Source organism: Nasonia vitripennis, chromosome 5 (genome assembly GCF_009193385.2).
Source record: "Nasonia vitripennis strain AsymCx chromosome 5, Nvit_psr_1.1, whole genome shotgun sequence".
Taxonomy (NCBI): Eukaryota; Metazoa; Arthropoda; class Insecta; order Hymenoptera; family Pteromalidae; genus Nasonia; species Nasonia vitripennis.
Window position 1 is genome coordinate 18558768 of NC_045761.1, and position 17534 is coordinate 18576301.

The 17534-nt window shown below is 36.5% G+C and overlaps 5 protein-coding genes and 1 long non-coding RNA gene across 10 annotated transcripts; 4 read left to right on the forward strand and 2 right to left on the reverse strand.

Annotated features, from left to right (window-relative positions):
• Positions 1–54: 54 nt before the first annotated feature.
• On the forward strand, positions 55–5306 carry Cyc1 (cytochrome c-1). Of its 2 annotated transcripts, XM_032600054.1 has the most exons (9): positions 55–244; positions 327–948; positions 2242–2289; positions 2561–2709; positions 2807–2939; positions 3035–3199; positions 3520–3633; positions 3724–3858; positions 3943–4473. In XM_032600054.1, exons 2-9 carry the CDS (start codon positions 877–879, stop codon positions 4045–4047), a joined length of 921 nt encoding a protein of 306 aa, XP_032455945.1. In that variant the 5' UTR covers positions 55–244; positions 327–876; the 3' UTR covers positions 4048–4473.
• Positions 955–2035, forward strand: LOC116417786. Its single transcript, XR_004228048.1, has 2 exons — positions 955–1100; positions 1524–2035. It is a non-coding gene; the product is annotated as an uncharacterized LOC116417786 (long non-coding RNA).
• On the reverse strand, positions 5250–8286 carry LOC100122032 (ubiquitin-conjugating enzyme E2 variant 2). Of its 2 annotated transcripts, none has more exons than XM_001607247.6 (4): positions 8074–8286; positions 7197–7339; positions 6882–7007; positions 5250–6755 (listed from the first exon to the last, which is right to left on the reverse strand). In XM_001607247.6, the coding sequence occupies exons 1-4, from the start codon at positions 8096–8098 to the stop codon at positions 6615–6617; spliced, it is 435 nt and encodes a 144-aa protein (XP_001607297.1). In that variant the 5' UTR covers positions 8099–8286; the 3' UTR covers positions 5250–6614. The 2 variants fall into 2 exon arrangements, with proteins under 2 accessions (XP_001607297.1, XP_031788687.1); XM_031932827.2 differs by having other exon boundaries at positions 5607–6755; positions 7625–8096.
• Positions 8287–8752: 466 nt separating this feature from the next.
• On the reverse strand, positions 8753–10938 carry LOC100122048 (putative nuclease HARBI1). Its single transcript, XM_001605602.6, has 6 exons — positions 10621–10938; positions 10037–10470; positions 9800–9932; positions 9556–9712; positions 9183–9429; positions 8753–9094 (listed from the first exon to the last, which is right to left on the reverse strand). The coding sequence occupies exons 2-6, from the start codon at positions 10462–10464 to the stop codon at positions 8968–8970; spliced, it is 1092 nt and encodes a 363-aa protein (XP_001605652.1). The 5' UTR covers positions 10465–10470; positions 10621–10938; the 3' UTR covers positions 8753–8967.
• Positions 10939–10988: 50 nt separating this feature from the next.
• LOC100122065 lies at positions 10989–13805 on the forward strand. The gene is made up of 5 exons (XM_001605618.6): positions 10989–11347; positions 11810–12023; positions 12134–12332; positions 12417–13274; positions 13430–13805. The coding sequence occupies exons 1-5, from the start codon at positions 11322–11324 to the stop codon at positions 13642–13644; spliced, it is 1512 nt and encodes a 503-aa protein (XP_001605668.2). The 5' UTR covers positions 10989–11321; the 3' UTR covers positions 13645–13805.
• A 1789-nt stretch (positions 13806–15594) lies between these two features.
• Positions 15595–17325, forward strand: LOC100122096 (protein roadkill). Of its 3 annotated transcripts, XM_016986175.3 has the most exons (3): positions 15595–15756; positions 15838–16014; positions 16140–17325. In XM_016986175.3, the coding sequence occupies exon 3, from the start codon at positions 16164–16166 to the stop codon at positions 17205–17207; it is 1044 nt and encodes a 347-aa protein (XP_016841664.1). In that variant the 5' UTR covers positions 15595–15756; positions 15838–16014; positions 16140–16163; the 3' UTR covers positions 17208–17325. The 3 variants fall into 3 exon arrangements, with proteins under 3 accessions (XP_016841664.1, XP_031788680.1, XP_031788681.1); XM_031932820.2 differs by having other exon boundaries at positions 15596–15756; positions 15838–17325; XM_031932821.2 differs by having other exon boundaries at positions 15596–15752; positions 15838–17325.
• Positions 17326–17534: the final 209 nt, after the last annotated feature.

Below are 17534 nucleotides of genomic sequence, written 5' to 3' on the forward strand. Positions count from 1 at the left end.
CAGATATGTTGAAAAAATCACCGGCGGCGACTCGTGGTGCTCGAATTATACTCGAATCAAAGTGCGTCGCGTGAGGTCAGAATAATAAGGTTAGCCAACGTTGGTCGTTAACGGTTTTGAAGGAGCTGGCTTTGGACTCTTTCAAGTTTTCTGTTTGGTTATTTAATTTTTAAAGGGACGCGAACTGACAATGACTTGACTGATAATATGTTATCGTCTTATTGCGAACAATAATCTGTCACCGGTAATGAACTTTTATGTATGGATTTTTATAGATTTCAAGCCCTAGTATTTATGAAATCAACTCGCATGAAAATTATTTTCAGGCACTTGTAAAAAGAAAATTGGAAAACGAAATCACATTTTTATAATTATAAAGTAGACCATACTTTTGATTATAACATCGTGAAATATCGAAAGCTTTGTGATAGGTATAGACAAAACCTAAGAAAATATCAAATTTCTCTAACGATTCAATTATTATACAAAAGAAGAAAAAAACAAAAACAATAATCTAGCGCCAACAAGTAAACATATTTTAACAATCGTTCGCCACGTTCTTCTTATCGCTTCAAGTGCGCGGTGTGTGAACCGCGAGCTTTAAAAAAAGCTCGTCAATCCTCGTAATAATCATCCTCTGGCACAGCGCACATCCTACCTAGAGTTCAAAAACCTTGCCACAAAACCTGAAAAGTGAAAAGAAAAAAATCAAAAAATCCTGCGGTCCTCGTGCAGTGAAGCCGACTTTTGACGACCGATGGCATCAGCGATTCTGGCAGAAGACAGCAGCGCCAGCGACACGCCACTCGCGTGCAATACGCAGTCGAGCGAGGAGTGAACCGCGCTTCGTCGGCGCACATTGCACCTCTGGCCAACATGGCGGCTTCGTTAGGACGGATTTGTCGATCGGGCCTTTTAAAGCCGTCGAATGGCTCGCTTTTCAATCAGGTAAGCCAATCCTGCGAGCGATCAACCTCGAGTTCGAATCTCCGTGTTTCCGACCCACCTCTCAGCCGGTCGCGTTCTTGTCCGGATCGCGAAGATCGGGTCCCGGAACGAGAGCTCTCCGTCGCGGATAGACAGCAGCAGTGTGCGCTGGTGTGAGTACAGGCCGAGAGGCTGCTCTCTCTGCTCCTCTCTCTCTCTCTCGCTCCACCTTGTCGGCTGCTACGGAGAACTTTTGTCCAGACCGACCTCGTGGCAAGTCTCCCGGACGCCCGGAACTTCAGCCAGAGCTGCTGTTGCTCTGTTTTGCCCGGGTGTGGATTTTCACGCGCGTTATGTAACCGCGAAAAATACTTACGGCTGATGCTCCGCTTCGAAAACACACGACCCTCCCGCACGTCTTATGCGGTCACCTTTTTTTTCCCCCTGATGAGAGGATGACTCTCTGTCGGGTAGATCGATGGCATGGGATCGGCCGCGTGACAGGGTTCGCTCCGCTGCTAAAGCCTGGGATTGCGAGAGATTGTGAAAATTCGGAGAATTTCGTTAAAACCGATGATTTGGACTTTTTATGACAGACTGGCTTGATTTTGAAGCTGGACTTTGCTGGACGAGGAAATTTTGGATTCTGGGAACCAGTTGTTTTGATAGAGCAGCAGCGATGCCTGACTGTTGTAGAACAAAGGCTTGAGGAAATTTGGTGGATTGCGTTTATCTTTAGAATACATAGTTATGTCACTTGAAACTACGTATATTTATATAAATCTGTAGATAAGAAGCTAGTATTGCAAATTGTTGAATGGAAAATTTGTTACTATGCTGCTTGATTCATACTTTAATGTACAACATTTATAAACAGAATCAAAAGTTTATGTTTGTATGTGTAGTATGCTCTAAATTGAGCAATATTACTACAAATGTTGGAATATTTGAGATTGGATATTCTCATATTTTTTCATGCTTTCAGTTTAATTTTCGTACAATACACCATTTGTCATTTTTTTTGACATAGTCACTGAATTTTCTATTGTAATCCTCATTCAATGATTCGCTAATTTTGTGTGCAATAAATACTTATTATAAATCCTTATAGGTGAATTGGATTTCATATGATATTTCTTTCTTTTTCCTATTTTTAATAACTAGAATAATTTTAACTTTCTTTCTTTGTGTTATATAAATAAATCTACTTTGTTTTCTGAGTAAATAGTATTTTAAAAAATATAACTACGAAATATTTTATTCTAACACGTTTCTTGAATAATAAAATCAAAATTGAAAAAAAATTTGTTGCAGGCTAACAACTTTTCAACAACGAGAGAATGGTCCAGGGGTCGAAAAGTGGTAAGAATTGGTTTTAACTCAAACTTTATGCTGATTAGTGTAAAATCTATGAGTAGATTTAAGCATGGTTCTAGTACTAATAATCCAAACAAATGTATAAATTCCAATCCAAAACCTCTTGCATAGCTCCTTGTTATGTCATTACCAATTCCAAATCCAGTCTTCCATGCGGTTTCCTGTATAGTCTAAATGCCTGTAGTAAGTTTCTGCTGGTATAATCCATTTACTTTTGTCTAGTTCCAAATCAAAATAAACACAAAATATGTTACAGATGACAACATGTCTGGGTGTAGCTGCTGGAGGAATCGGCGCCCTTATATTTACCTTAGATAGCTCGGTTAGAGCAAGTGAGTTAGTGGCACATCCACCACACTACCACTGGAGTTTTTCTGGACTCTTTGATTCCTTAGACCATGCTAGGTGAACATTATATTCATTAACTTTTTAGAGCTAAAGTTTAGTCGCATGAAAGGTTTTGTGATAGATACCGTTACTAATGAATTATTTATATTTTTAGCATGCGACGAGGATGGGAGGTCTACAAAAACGTCTGTTCTGCCTGCCATAGTTTAAAATACGTAGCTTATCGTCATCTTGTAGGAGTAACTCATACCGAAGATGAGGCTAAAGCTCTAGCTGAAGAGATTCAGGTATGATCATTTTTCTCTACGTCTTGCCCAATTATTAATAAAAATTTGTTAATGAGTTCAAAGTAATTAACATATACGGTGCCCAATGAATGCAGGTTCAAGACGGTCCAAACGATGTGGGTGAATACTTCATGCGGCCAGGAAAACTTTCTGATTATGTTCCATCTCCATATCCTAACGAGGAGGCTGCTCGAGCAGCAAATAATGGTGCCTATCCACCAGATCTCTCGTACATCGTCAACGCACGACATGGTGGAGAGGTAACAAAATTAATTTTGGAGTTTAATAATTCTGTTCAAAACTAGACCTGTTCGACAAGAAGATTTACCTGTTTTATTTCAATCTTTTTTGTACAATTTCATTATATTAAATTATCAAAAGTAAACTCATAGATAAAGCTCTTACACAACAATTGCATGTACTTATCTTTAGGTATGACATTCAATGCAGCTAATTAATAAAGATATAGAGTTAGCAGTTTTGACATATTACTTTAAAATTTGAATACAAAAATTAGCCAAAAGGATTGAAATGATAAACAAAAACATTCTGACTAATTTATATTATGCTATCATTTCAGAACTATGTGTTCTCGTTACTTACTGGTTACACTGATGCCCCAGCTGGAGTCAATCTTAGGGAAGGTCAATACTTCAACCCATACTTCCCTGGAGGAGCCATTGGTATGGGTCAGGTATGTCGAAATAAATTGATATTTATATTTATACCCTCTAAAATTATTAGGTAGTGTTTTTAATTTTAAAAAAATTATGCTATTTTCAAGGTCATTTATGATGAAGTATTAGAATTCGAGGATGGTACACCCCCAACTTCTTCTCAAATAGCTAAGGATGTGGCCACATTCCTTATGTGGACTTCCAATCACGAATTTGATGAGAGGAAGAAACTTGCCATCAAGGTACGATTTATGACGTTTTGATAAAAATTATTAAATATACAAGAAAAAGACAATAAATTAATAATTCATAAATACTGTTTTTAGGTCATTGGCATTGGTTCGCTTTTGTGTGCTTTCTTTTTCTACTTGAAGAGACACAAGTTCTCTCACATCAAGACTACCAAATTAGCGTACATACCCAAGAAGTAGTAAAAAAAAACTTCAACTTCTAAATTAAATTCAATTTGATAGCTCACGGAAATTGCTTGGAACACATAGTGGTTCTGGTTACGATGTGTAGTTTTATAATTTAAATTAATTCAGTGAAGACGATTTTCAAAGGGCCGTGCCATCATTGTACCATCGACATGTTGGTTTGTTCCAGTTATGAAGAGCCCAATTGTTATCAGCGCCAAATGAATTAACTTGTACAATGTACATAAAATAATACAAGCAATGCCCTCATTGGCTTGTCGAATTAAATCATTAATTCACCTAGATAACCTGCTGTTTTAAAATTGTGCTGACTTATTTCCTATTATTAATTAAGTAAACCGGAAACGAGCATCGATGTGTACACGATCTCTCAAGTTTTATTGGACATTAAATTTCATGTTATGTGAATATTTATAAACACCTGCTAAGTCAATTCATGTGTACTAAGTATAACTTCCTTGTTATGAACTTTCAGAGATTACACATTTTTCACTGAATAAGAAATCAGATGGTACTCAAAATAAATAACAAAATGCGATATATTAATATTATCAGTAAAAACCCCATAAAAATAACTATAATGCTAGAAAAGGGTAATTCTTTAATTGAAAACGACTTCAATATTTTCAAATAAATTATTTGATTATATTTCATTTTTTTTTGCTTAATGTAAGAAAATCGAATTTTTTAAATTGTGTTCCCATGAATGACAGAATCTTTAAGCACATATCAAATGTTTTTCAACTATATTTTTAGTATTCATGGTTGCATACAAAATTGTTTGAATTTTATAGATATTATTGAATAAGAAACATTTTATTTATTTTTTTTTTCCATTTTTCTCTTATACTAATCAAATCATTCTATAAAGCGTTTTTAAATTGATTTTGACATTTATCATCACTGGAAATTTTTCAAAATGCTGCAATAAAGATAATTTATTACTTTAACAATCAATGCACTCAAACTTAATTTTGCATACTTACAACATTCTCAGTGTTAATTGATTTATAGTACTGAGAAGCGTATTTATTAACTATGCATCAGATTTATTATGACGAATATAACGTCACAGGAATAATAATTTATAAAGCTGAATATTTAGAGTGGCGTGAAATTAGCAGTACCTATATCACTCAACTGTAATCTCCATGGAATAAAATATTTCACATTCCACCAGAGATAAACACTTGGAATAAAAAGCTTGAAATGTATTCACATAGTGCATTACAGGCATCTCACTGTTAATTGTGGATTAACGACTGTTTAATGTATATAAACCTGACATCATTTACAATTCCAGAATTACTATTTTTATATATTTTACGAAATGTATTTTTCTTTAAAAAAACAAATTTATTTTCTGCTTTTTTGTCATATAAGGTGTAAAAGATTTGTTACCAATAACTCATCAACATTTTAAATTGAACTCAAGAAAACCCTTTTTTTATAATTAAAATACATATAAAGATTTACTTATATCATAACGACATTGAAAATGTTATACATTTGAACTGAAATACCCAGTGAAAAATTATTCAGAAATAGAATCCTTTTCATTCAATTAATGTTTTTATTTTGAAGAAATTTTCTACATATTCATATCTGACAAATATAGATTATATTTGAATGATTGCAAGAATCGATTGGAACATTGGAATAATGGAAAATTGCTAATTAAAGTGATCATTAGACGTTTAAATCAAAAGAGTTTTATCAATATTACGTTGTCATTTTATTTTTCGCAAATAAACATGAATACATTAGATAATTAAAAAGAATCAATAGTATTATAAACATGACTATGGCATATATTTGTCAGATATTTAACAAAATTTCACTTCAAAATTAAAGACTAAATATCCATAGAAGTTGAATTGAAATTACTCAATATCTTTGCTTTACAAACAAACTGTTTCACAGATTAAAAAATATTGCGTTTAAGAGTCAAGAGTTGTTTTACACACATAGAAATGGTATCAGTAAAATAAATTCATCAGCAAGTCCCAGAGCAATTCAGACGACATTCCACTCAAAAAACTTTGAAGGCAATATTGATTTTTTTCCGTACTGAATAGTTAATTTTTATTACACAGTTCGTGTTTCCAGTTTTTCCTCTTTTAAGGTTCAAAATATGACTTCTTACTATATATTAATAAATTTTGGGTAGTCGAATCTGTATTTTCTCATTCGACGGTCACGTAGGAATTATTATTACACAAATGTAGCTTAAATATCTTATACGTGTCTAGAGTACGTGTACATTCGTAGCTCTGCGTGAAACTGGGAGCTGATGTAGCGAGAAGATCACTAGCGGTATTTATTCTAAGGTTCCTTACAAACGCGAACGAAAATACAGATTCGGCGGTCCAAACACACTGACACACCCTATCTTCAAGCCATGAAAGTGTGTGCACACTTTGCTTCATTAACTTTTTTTCTTTATCATACGTCTTCATCAGGCACCAGTGCAATATTATTTGGTACCTTGGTATTTTTTTTTGTTTGCCTCGTGCTATTTCGCATACAGGAAGAGGTGATAAACTTTACATGCGGTTAGGCTAAAATGTGCTACCCTCAGGTGGTTGAGATAATTTCATGTTTTCCTTCAGCGTCATTAAACGACGTAGCTCTGTGAGAACCGTTTTAATCGTGTATTCGCGCTGCCATTTAGATAAAATTGGTACACTGCGATTATCTACCTGCAACATGCAAAAAAATGGGTCTTTAGCTAGTTTTCTTAAATCAGCAATTGTATGCAATATTATTATCTTTAATAATTTCTTCAAAATATATTCTTTTAAATTAAAAATGTTTGGACAACTTACTGCTCCTGTAGTACTGTTGATGCAACTCATATTAATTCTACTTAAGAATCTGACGCTGGGAGCATCATCTGGGTATCTCTGACCACAATCAATTTTAAGACTATACATCCTATTTTCATATGGTGTCTGTAAAAATAATGGTTTTTTTAATCATTAGAACAATAAACAAGTTTAAAAGACTACAGGTGGTATAATTATTAAAAAAATTGAATGAATAATGCGTAAAGGTAGCATTTTTTCTCTCATCATAACCTTTCTTTTTACTAACAGAATCGATAATCAGATATTGTTTATTGAAATTTATATAAAACTTACCCTAGGTGGTCCTATGATCATGCCGGTCCAATGAGTTAACGTCATGTCGTCGTCATTCTCAAGACCCCAACTGATTGTACCATCACCAACACCTTTTTGTCCTTGTTCAAGTTCTTCCAATAGACGGAAGTTTCTTGGTACAACTAGAAAAATAAATCAATAAATAACAATCAAGTTTGGGCTCATTAAACATGGAATAGAGCAAATTTGTTTGGGATTAACTTTAAATGGTTCCCAGGATTGGGTATAAATAGCGTAGTAGCCACGATTAAACTAATAATTGTAAAAAAGAATGAATTCAAAACTCAAGTCAGTGTTAAGTACAAAAAATTAATTGCTTAAATCTTTGAATAAGTTTATCTTTCTTAATTGATTAAATGTCACATGAGTCATCCTTTTTTGAAGATTGCATTAAAATAAAATTGTACCCATTTTTCAACGCAAAACTAAATTCAACCATCAATTGCACAATCGATGCATTGAAACCCATCTGCTACAATTAACGATTCAATCTCTCAGCAACAAACAGATTCCCTTTCTGAAACAACACTGCGAAAGTTTAATCCATCACCAAGCAATGCAAACTCAGCAGTGGAATTCGCAGAGGCTTGACAAGTGCAAGTTGAACGAATCAAAGAAAACAAAATCCACTGAGAAGCCTTCGGAGTCAAAAAAACCAGCTCCGAGCAACTTGCCACACTTGAGTGCAGGCCAGTGTCCAGCAAGTCTGAAAAATCTCGACTGCACTCAAAGCTGCAGTCTGGGCAAGCCCAGCAGCAGCCAACCAAGCCCCAACTGTCAAGGTTACGGAGTGTCTCGTGTGCTCCGGACGGCCAAAACGGAGTCGGAAGAGTTTGCGGATGGAACGTATACGAACCTACACCGGCTGTCGGCACCGCCATGATATCCTCGTGAAACTGCTTCTCGTGTAGCCGCCGCTGATGATGCGAGGAAACCAAATAAGAGTACGGGGGGGTCGCTATCCGTCGTCTTCCTCGCGCTCTGTCTCTCTCTCTCCCTCCGTCTTTGCGTGTGTGTACGTGCAGAGGCTAGCGCGGCGGCCGCCGATATTATACGCACTCGATATGTACCTGGGGCTCGATCGAACCTTTCGAGATATCGCAAAAATGACTAATTTCTCACTAACAGCGTGGAAGGCACCTTCAAGAAAGATGGCCGCCACCAAATGAAAAGAAGACTTTATGTTTCATGTTTTTCAGGTTATAGAAGTTCGAATTGTCCGAAATTCAAATTTGCATATTGCAATCATCACAATAATAATTATTACAATTAAAAATTATGAATAATAAAAATTTATAACTATAGCTTTATCACTCAAGAAAGTAAAGTGGTTATTACACTGTGAGAACTGCATGAAATATTAACTGTAGATTTTTTCTATTTTCTAATATGATAAAAATTAATAAAGTTAAATATAGTTTTTAATTGAACAGTTTATTGTATCTGCTCACACAGTGCAACAATCACTCTGCTTTCTTGGGCAATGAAGCTGAATTACTTATTTTTACATAATTACATAAAATAAGCTTGCGACGTATTACATATTAAGATTTATTAAACATCTTATGGCACAAACTGATCATGAGATCTACATAATTACAATTCTGATGAGATCTACATAATTATAAATAAATTATTAATAATTGAACACTTAAAAGTGGTGAAACTAGAGAGACTACTAAGTGAAACTAAACAAACTTGTGAACATATATAATTTAAAATATTAGAATTATTATCATTCAACTCAGACCTAAGCAAAATGATTGAGGATGATATTCCTGCGTACTTGTAGTCCTTGGATATAGTCATCGTCAACAAAGTCCACCATTGGAATGGCTCTCACTCGATGATTTCTTAAAGGCACTGGCATAGGCATCCTAGGAATATAATTACAATTATTTTATATTATTTTTACTAGTAGAAATGTTTTTTTTTTTTAATATACAAATGATAAAAACAGCTTACCCTTGGTGTCTTAAGTAGTTGTATAAGACAGCAGTAGCCAATACTATTTGAGAAGAAAATTCTGGTGTATAATGGAGACTACGATCTCCATTGATGCATCTGAATACTTGTTTCCAAATGCCAAAGGTCTGTTCAACCCTACATCTGGTTCTTCGCACTCTGTCTGAATAGCGAAACTCTGGAGAACCTGGAGCAGCTTCTTGACAAGGTGTCAGCAGCACTGGTGATGGAGTGTAGCCTCCATCCCCTGGAAAATATGCAAAATAAGCATGAATACATCTAAAAATACTTTTAAAATGAAAAAAAAGTGCAAATATTGCAGTGATAATAGAATATTCTATTATATTAAAAGCTGAATATTGAACAAAATTACCGATCAAGTAGTATTGGTTGTTTATCTCTGCAGGATCAGGATTATTTCGTAGCTGGTACATTGTCTCCCTCATTTGGCTATGACGCCATACAAATTTATCATTACTGGACCCATTGGTAATTCGGATATTCAATATATTATAATCCATATCTGAAACCTGAAAACAGGGCAAAATAATAATTAAAATTTTAAAACATGTGTAAAAAAAAGATAACTGAAAAAATTAATAAATTAAATAACACACCACTTGTACATTTAATGAATGGTCCTGGTTGTGATTCACATAGGCCTCCTCGTGCTCATGTGGTGTGTGAATTTTTGGAAGAGTACAGTCGATAGCACCAATAACCCCTGGGAACCCAAGCGACTCTTCAAATCTGTTAAGTGAGAAATGAAAATAATGTGGACTGTATAGAGTAATGTAATGCAAAGTTGTATGAATAATAGTACAAGTAAACAAATAATTTTCTACAATGCCTACCTTCTTGACATTTCTTGGCGTTCCTCCATATTCCTGGGAAAGACAATGTATTCATCTGCTAGGCGTACTATTGCTGGAACCACTTCGTGTAGATATTTGCTAAAGGTGCTCTGGCCCATGGGGTGGTAGCAGTCGTGCGCCACACCCTTTTGATAAGATCCTTCAGCAAGGAAGCGTAAGACTGATAATACTTGCAGGTGTACCGGAATTCCTTGCTCATGTTCAATCAGCTGTGGTCTAAGCAACTCGATCAGGTGTATGGCAATTGCAGGAATCATTCTATAATGTTTCCTAAAAACATTATCTCCCATTGTAAATGGATCGCTCATGTCTCGTACAGTGCGTTTCCAGGCCATGTGCATCCTTTGAAATTCCATCTCAACATCTTCCTCATCGTCATCAAGTAAAAAAGCAGCTACTGCTAACATTTTGCGCTGAAATATTACATTTCATCAATTAATATTTTAATTTCAGTTGTGGCGCTTAAAATATACTATATTTTTGTATAAACATCTTAGAAACAACAACCCTCAAAAAATTGTTAAAAACATATACTAAAATAATGAATTTTACATTATACCTACCTTGAGATTTTTTAGGACTTTCCTTCTGCAATATAGGTTAACGAATGTCCTGCTTGAGTGTTTGGTTCCAAAACAGTGGCTTCGAAACTTCGAAATACTTGATGGAAACCCAATAGCCGTGCTATTTCGTCCTTCGCACAATTTACTTGAGCTTTCCTTTGGCTTCTCCGAGAAGAAAAGGAGGCGAGAAAATAATCTGTACTAACGTTAATTCACTCCCGCGCACCGGTTACTTTTTGTCTACACGCACTGTACAGAAAGGAAGGGAGTGTGAGAGAGCAAGAGATAAGCGTGCCGTCTTTGCCGACTCCAAAACGCGTAATAGGTTAGGTTAGTAGTATAGCGCGCAATAGTGCGCTTCGCGAAGGAGAGAGAGAGAGAGAGGGGGGGAGTGAGTGAGGCAGAGAATCAGGTGGTAAACATAATACTAACGAGAGACAAGCACACGACGATTCTTGTATGCCGAGGCAAAATTTCGGAGTAAAAAAAAGAATGTTTAAATTCTTTGTAAGTGCGAGTAAAGGTGACGAGGAGGAGGAGGAGAGAGAAAAAGGCGATCAGTGTGCGGTGTTTGTGAGTGCAAGAAGAGTATTTGTCCGGCATTCTGAATCCATCGACGGAGAAGGCTAATTCATTCGCTTCCAAGCTTTTGTTGAAGCATTTTGGAGCCCAGTACAAGGTGAAGGTGAACTTGCTGAACTATGGATAACGAGGAAATAGTAGAGGAGTAAGTACAATTTGTTTGGATGTGATAACTCCACTTTTGTGAGAAAATAGCTTCGGTAAAAGTTTAACCTCAACTCTCTTTTTTTTGCTCTGCTTTATTTTGACTATTACAGCCCTTTCGTTCAAGGCCATAAAAATTATGTTTCCAGTTAATTGTAAAGTAATTGCACTTAATTGATAAATTAATCATTTTAATGCCAAACAATTGCAGCAACATTGATGAGATGTTATATACCATTCTAACCTCAAAATCTATTTGGCTATGCTAGTACTTTTTAATCATTAATTGCATGAATGTAATTAATGATTAATTAGTTGTAGTGCACTCAAATGCAAACAACTTTAAGTTTAATCAATCATAGCAGTATGAACATTATTGCGAGCATTAGTCTCTCATAGCCAAAAATCATCCTTTCTATTACATACCACTCCAATTGCTAATTTAATTTGGTTTTTCATACAGAAATGCAAATGGGGAAAGTCAGGCGGAGGGAAGTGCCAGAATCACACCTGAGCAACTTAATGCAATGCTCTATTATATGGAACAGCATAGTGAATTCGCAGCTAATAAGCTGCTTGGAGCAAATGGAAAGGAGAGCAAGAAGGCGCAGTGGCAGAGATTGGCAGATCTCGTCAGCTCATGTGGTCCAGCTAAGGATATCAAGCAATTGCAAGCTGTAAGTAGACTTTCGCACTAATACAGTCAATTTTTCAGTTAATTTATACCGTATACGCTCCAGGAAAAAATAAATTGTTTCTACTTTCTAATGTAATTTTTGGATTCCAGATCTGGTCAAGACAAAGAGGCAAGGCAAAAGAGTACAACGCTGAAAAGGTTAGAGCAGCAAGGCGAACTGGAAATCACACTGAAGTCCGGTTTATTGAAAATCCTATAATGGAGAAGATATTGAAGATAGTGGGAACAACGCACAAAAATGGTCTGGAAATTGTTCCAGAAGTTGGTATCGCACCAGCAAAGTTGAAACGTATGTAGAAAAGTTTTTTATTTTTATTCCTATTATTCCTGTGTACCAAAAATATAAAGTTCACCTGAAAATATTTTGTTTTAGGAAAGCCAAAAAAGAGCATTATTGTCTACGAGCTTCCACTTTCTCTAACAACCACTTCAGGAGCATCTCCAGTGACTGCAGCTGGTGAAATCAAAATGAAGAATGCATCGTTGACTTCACCTGTTACTCGACCTCTGCATTCTGCAGCAACTACTAGTACATGTACTAGTGAATCTGCAGCAACTCCAGCTAACAGTGCATTGTTCACTGCGTCTGCAACTCCAGCTCTCCATCAATCAGCATCTGCCACTGGTTCAGGAATGAAAGATGCATCAATTCCACCTAACAAGGAGGCATCCACTACGTCTGTCACTCGAGCTCTTCTGAAGTCACAATCTGCCAGTCTGTCAGCAACTATATCTGCAGCGACTCCAGACAACCCAGTGATCAATACCAGACGAGCTCTCCATCACTCAGCACATGTCAGTGCATCTGCAGCTCATCATAGCAAACCATATGATACGTTTGCTGTACCACCAAAGTACACTTCAAGAAGGTTGAAAGTAATCAATCCTACGAAAGAAATGACATTATCAAGGTGTGTCACTCCAGCTCCTCGCCAATCAGAATCTTCCAGTGGTTCAACAAGTGAAGCTGCAGCGACTGTAGACAAGGAAGGGATCAATAGCTCTATCAGACAAACTCTCCATCACTCAGCATATGTCGGTGCATCCACAGAACAAGCTCCACCGAAGTTTACCACAAGAAGCAGCTCAAGAGTAACAAAGCTCACAAATGATACGCAATCAAACTGCAAGTCTGAAATGGAAGAGACAGCAGAGAACAAATTTTCAGCATCTTTGGAATACAGCAAAATCTACAGCAGTTATGTTAGTTCTTGGCAAAAGAATGCTAAAGGTGAGATTAATCTATGTTCCACAATCAACTTTTCTAGTTAGCTTCTTTATTAGTTTATTAGTTTAGTTCTTAGCTAGTTTACTTCTTTATTATTATAATTATAATATAATTATATTATTATAATTAAATTACATTCAAAATCTTTTTTATTTCAGCTTCTAAAGATGCTAAGAAAGAAGTGGCATTGGCTGCGGTGGCAGAAAACTCAAACTCCATCAACAAACTTGTCAAGACGGTAATTGAACTGAAAGAGGTGCAAGCGAAAAAGTGTGAGATTCTTCGAAGGCATTGTCGCAAAACGGAGCAATATTATGAAGAAAGAATGAAGCTTTGGTGGTCCAATGGATTCATTTCAGATGATTTTATTTAAAAAGTATTCTAATATTTTCAATTATATGCGTTTGCAAGTTTTATTTCTCTAGTTTCACCACTTTTAAGTGTTCAATTATTAATAATTTATTTATAATTATGTAGATCTCATGATCAGTTTGTGCCATAAGATGTTTAATAAATCTTAATATGTAATACGTCGCAAGCTTTTTTTATGTAATTATGTAAAAATAAGTAATTCAGCTTCATTGCCCAAGAAAGCAGAGTGATTGTTGCACTGTGTGAGCAGATACAATAAACTGTTCAATTAAAAACTATATTTAACTTTATTAATTTTTATCATATTAGAAAATAGAAAAAATCTACAGTTAATATTTCATGCAGTTCTCACAGTGTAATAACCACTTTACTTTCTTGAGTGATAAAGCTATAGTTATAAATTTTTATTATTCATAATTTTTAATTGTAATAATTATTATTGTGATGATTGCAATATGCAAATTTGAATTTCGGACAATTCGAACTTCTATAACCTGAAAAACATGAAACATAAAGTCTTCTTTTCATTTGGTGGCGGCCATCTTTCTTGAAGGTGCCTTCCACGCTGTTAGTGAGAAATTAGTCATTTTTGCGATATCTCGAAAGGTTCGATCGAGCCCCTGCGCGCGTGTTGTGCGACTTCCGCAGAGCGAGTTCGAGCTATGCGAGGCGTTGATTTTTCAGCCTATAATGTGTAAAAGTGTGTGTACAGCCCAAAGCCACACTCCTGCTGCGGAGAGCGGGTGTGTTCCACGATCCACACACGGACACGGCGACGCAAGAGATCGTGTGCGTGCAGCTTTCTCTGTCTCTCTCTTTCTCGGGAGACTTGGACGACCACGACGACGACGACGATGTCCGGAACGACAGCAGGCGCGATCTGTATCGCACAGGAGTGAGAGAGAGAGAGAGAGAGAGAGAGGCGTCTATAGCTTATAATGAAGTGGATTGTAGTACGCGTGTGCAGTGCCAGTGGCTATGTATATATGCGAGCCGGCACTTTTCCCTGTGGCCGCGGTGCGGAGCTGGAACCGAGTTGGACTAATTTATTTTGGAGCTCGAGTTTCTGCGCAGCCTCTGCGCGATGCTTAACTGGACTCGCGCGCGATTTGTATTATACTTTATATATAGGTAGCTCCAATGCGAAGAAAAATAAAACGTAACTATATACAGGTGCAGCGCTATAACTGGTCGTCGATACATGCACGCTGCACCTGTGTGGCAAAAAGAGTACTTCCCGGCGCTGCATACACAGCTCATTTGTGTATCAATAAACTACATAAGAAATCTCTTAAACTGTTACGACGCATGCGGACTACTGGAAAAATAGGAATAAACAACGTGATCCATGAAAAGATAATTTATCGATATGTATGCTAAAATCAATTCAACTTATTGTAAACTTTCCATTATTCTCTACTGAGAAAAGCTCCTAAATTTTACATAGGAAGTCCAATTCAATTAGGTCATACTTTAAAGAAAGAGTTTCACAGCCACGCACACATGCATATACACACAGTCAAATACTATATAGCAGGTATTCCAATATAATTCGTCACGGCTTTGCTTCGAAAATACAAAATATCTATGCGAAAATAAGCCTACCCTTAGCACGTACTACAGTTGGATATGAAATATTTATATTACACGGTTTGAAAAGTTAAGTGATTCGATTTAAAAAAAAATACACAAAGAAAATTAGATTTTTGATTAATAGAAATGAGAAGAATTGTAAAATTTCTCTTCTCTCGACAAGTTTTTATGGTGATGATCCCACCGCAATAAATATATATCGAAAAACAAAACAAATCGTTTGATGATACAAATCCATAGAACTTGTCTGTCCCATTGAAACTTATTGAAAAGGTACTTTTTTTGTTAATTTATTTCGTTGTATATAACCTTTTTCAAATTGTGCTACAGTATCCACTGAACAAATTTTCGATATTACTTTTTTCGTTTAGTCTTTTAAAACTAAATATACAGCTGAAATGGCCGACCACTAAGTGTCCAACGGCTTGTGGCCGACTACTAAGTAGTGCCTTTACCCTACCTACGCCCATCAGTCTATGCTTATTGTAATTCCTCAAACCCACGGCTATTTAAATAGTAAGTAAGTAAGTTATTGTAATTCCTATGAGTGATAGTTTGTCCTGTGACGTGTATACAAGCTACAACTTGCCGTTTGTTTTAGTATGAGTATCAAGCAGCCCTTCATCAGTAGTGATCAGATCGTATCGGCATAACGTTGTTTTCAAGATTTCCTGCAGCCCTCTCCGTATTCGTCTAACGTGTCCTACAGGTCCTACTGTATAACAGTCGACTCTCGATACTGAAGCGGATAGTACCTCTATTGTGCTGAATCAAGCAGGCGAGTCTATTTTATTATATAGCCTCCTAGCTGAGAGAAACCAGTTCGAACACGTAAATTTATACTCAAAGAGTGATCGAGCTGCCGATAAAGTGTAGATTGAACTTTTGCTTCTGCATTTTTAGACAGATAATATATACTCTACAACGATGGATTCTTTAAAATCAACATTGAGCGATCGTGGCGAAGTTATCGAAACAAATTCAAAATTCAAGTGGAACATAGCCCATTTTCCGGATTACTGTGCATGTTCGGGCGAACGACTTCTATCGCCCATTTTTTCAAGCGGTAGTAACGCCGAGTACAAGTGGCGTATGGAGTTGTACCCGTTTAACTATCATTACGCAGATAGGGATTACCTCTCATTGTACATTTTATCGGAAAACGATTTTGCAGTGGCAGCCTCGTACGAGCTATCTGTTTTGGACGAATACTCAAGTACGCTCAACAAGAGGGTAACGAACAACCAGAAGTTCAGCAAAATCAATGAATCCTGGGGCTTTCACAAGTACATCGCCAGGGAAGACGTCTCGAAAGTTTTAGAAAAACTTGCCGATGATACACTGACTATTTTGCTCGAGCTCTCGTCTGTTTACGTTCCCGATCGGCGGGCCAAAATTCCAGGAAACTACACTATCTCGAGCGCCGTGCAGCGTAAGATACTGCTAAATTACGAGCGCTTGTTGACGGACGAACTATATTGCGACGTGACACTGATCAGTGCCGAAGGTAAGGAGTTGCACGCACACAAGGCTGTATTGTCAGCTGGGAGCGAGTATTTCGCATCCATGTTCAAGCACGACATGATTGAGAAACAGGAGAATTTGGTCACGATCGAAGACATGGATCACGATACGATCAAAGAGTTGCTCAGGTTCATCTACGCTGGAAAGGTCGAAAATCTCGAGAAATTGGCCAAGAGTTTGTACTTAGCAGCTGATAGGTGTGGAATCGAAGAGCTGATGAACTTGTGCTCGGATTATTTTTGTCGGACTCTGAGCCTGAGCAACGCCGTTGATTATTTGTCGTTCGGATACCTTTACAATATCGAACTGTTGAAGAACACAGCCAAGAAGTACATTGTAGGCAACGCGAAGCACTTCGTCGACCAACCGGAATTCAATTCGTTGAATAATCAGCATACCGAGATAATCTTCTCGCTCTTTCAAGAACTCGTGGCACAGACGAAATAGTTCTTGCGATAATAATCATACCAATTATCATGATGTAGCTTAATTGTTCATTTCCTTCATTTTATTCTCGATATAACAGAATGCCAATAAAACACAATATCTCATTTCGAATGAAAAATTTGAGCGCTTTTCTTTATTTAAAATAATATCCTTTACTGACAAAATGCTATAATATATAGCCCATAATAGGATACACTACAGTACCATATTTTAATAATGCATATGATAAAATTTGATTCAAATTGCGCAAATCTTGCTGTTAGGTAAGTAATTATAAAGGCTTTATATAAAAAAATGCAATTGAGCGCGACGCGCGCGCGAAGAATT

Excerpts from the sequence above, each read along its gene's own strand:
- Cyc1 (XM_032600054.1), top strand. The coding sequence starts at position 877 with ATGGCGGCTTCGTTAGGACGGATTTGTCGATCGGGCCTTTTAAAGCCG. Across the intron at positions 949-2,241 it reads ATGGCTCGCTTTTCAATCAG|GCTAACAACTTTTCAACAAC; the intron begins GTAAGCCAATCC and ends AATTTGTTGCAG. Across the intron at positions 2,290-2,560 it reads GGTCCAGGGGTCGAAAAGTG|ATGACAACATGTCTGGGTGT; the intron begins GTAAGAATTGGT and ends AATATGTTACAG.
- LOC100122032 (XM_001607247.6), bottom strand. The coding sequence starts at position 8,098 with ATGGCGGTGCCGACAGCCGGTGTAG. Across the intron at positions 7,340-8,073 it reads GGTGCCGACAGCCGGTGTAG|TTGTACCAAGAAACTTCCGT; the intron begins GTTCGTATACGT and ends TTATTTTTCTAG. Across the intron at positions 6,756-6,881 it reads TCAACAGTACTACAGGAGCA|GTAGATAATCGCAGTGTACC; the intron begins GTAAGTTGTCCA and ends TGCATGTTGCAG.
- LOC100122048 (XM_001605602.6), bottom strand. The coding sequence starts at position 10,464 with ATGTTAGCAGTAGCTGCTTTTTTACTTGATGACGATGAGGAAGATGTT. Across the intron at positions 9,933-10,036 it reads CGCCAAGAAATGTCAAGAAG|ATTTGAAGAGTCGCTTGGGT; the intron begins GTAGGCATTGTA and ends CTCACTTAACAG. Across the intron at positions 9,713-9,799 it reads ATTCATTAAATGTACAAGTG|GTTTCAGATATGGATTATAA; the intron begins GTGTGTTATTTA and ends CCCTGTTTTCAG.
- LOC100122065 (XM_001605618.6), top strand. The coding sequence starts at position 11,322 with ATGGATAACGAGGAAATAGTAGAGGA. Across the intron at positions 11,348-11,809 it reads AACGAGGAAATAGTAGAGGA|AAATGCAAATGGGGAAAGTC; the intron begins GTAAGTACAATT and ends TTTTTCATACAG. Across the intron at positions 12,333-12,416 it reads CGCACCAGCAAAGTTGAAAC|GAAAGCCAAAAAAGAGCATT; the intron begins GTATGTAGAAAA and ends ATTTTGTTTTAG.
- LOC100122096 (XM_016986175.3), top strand. The coding sequence starts at position 16,164 with ATGGATTCTTTAAAATCAACATTGAGCGATCGTGGCGAAGTTATCGAA.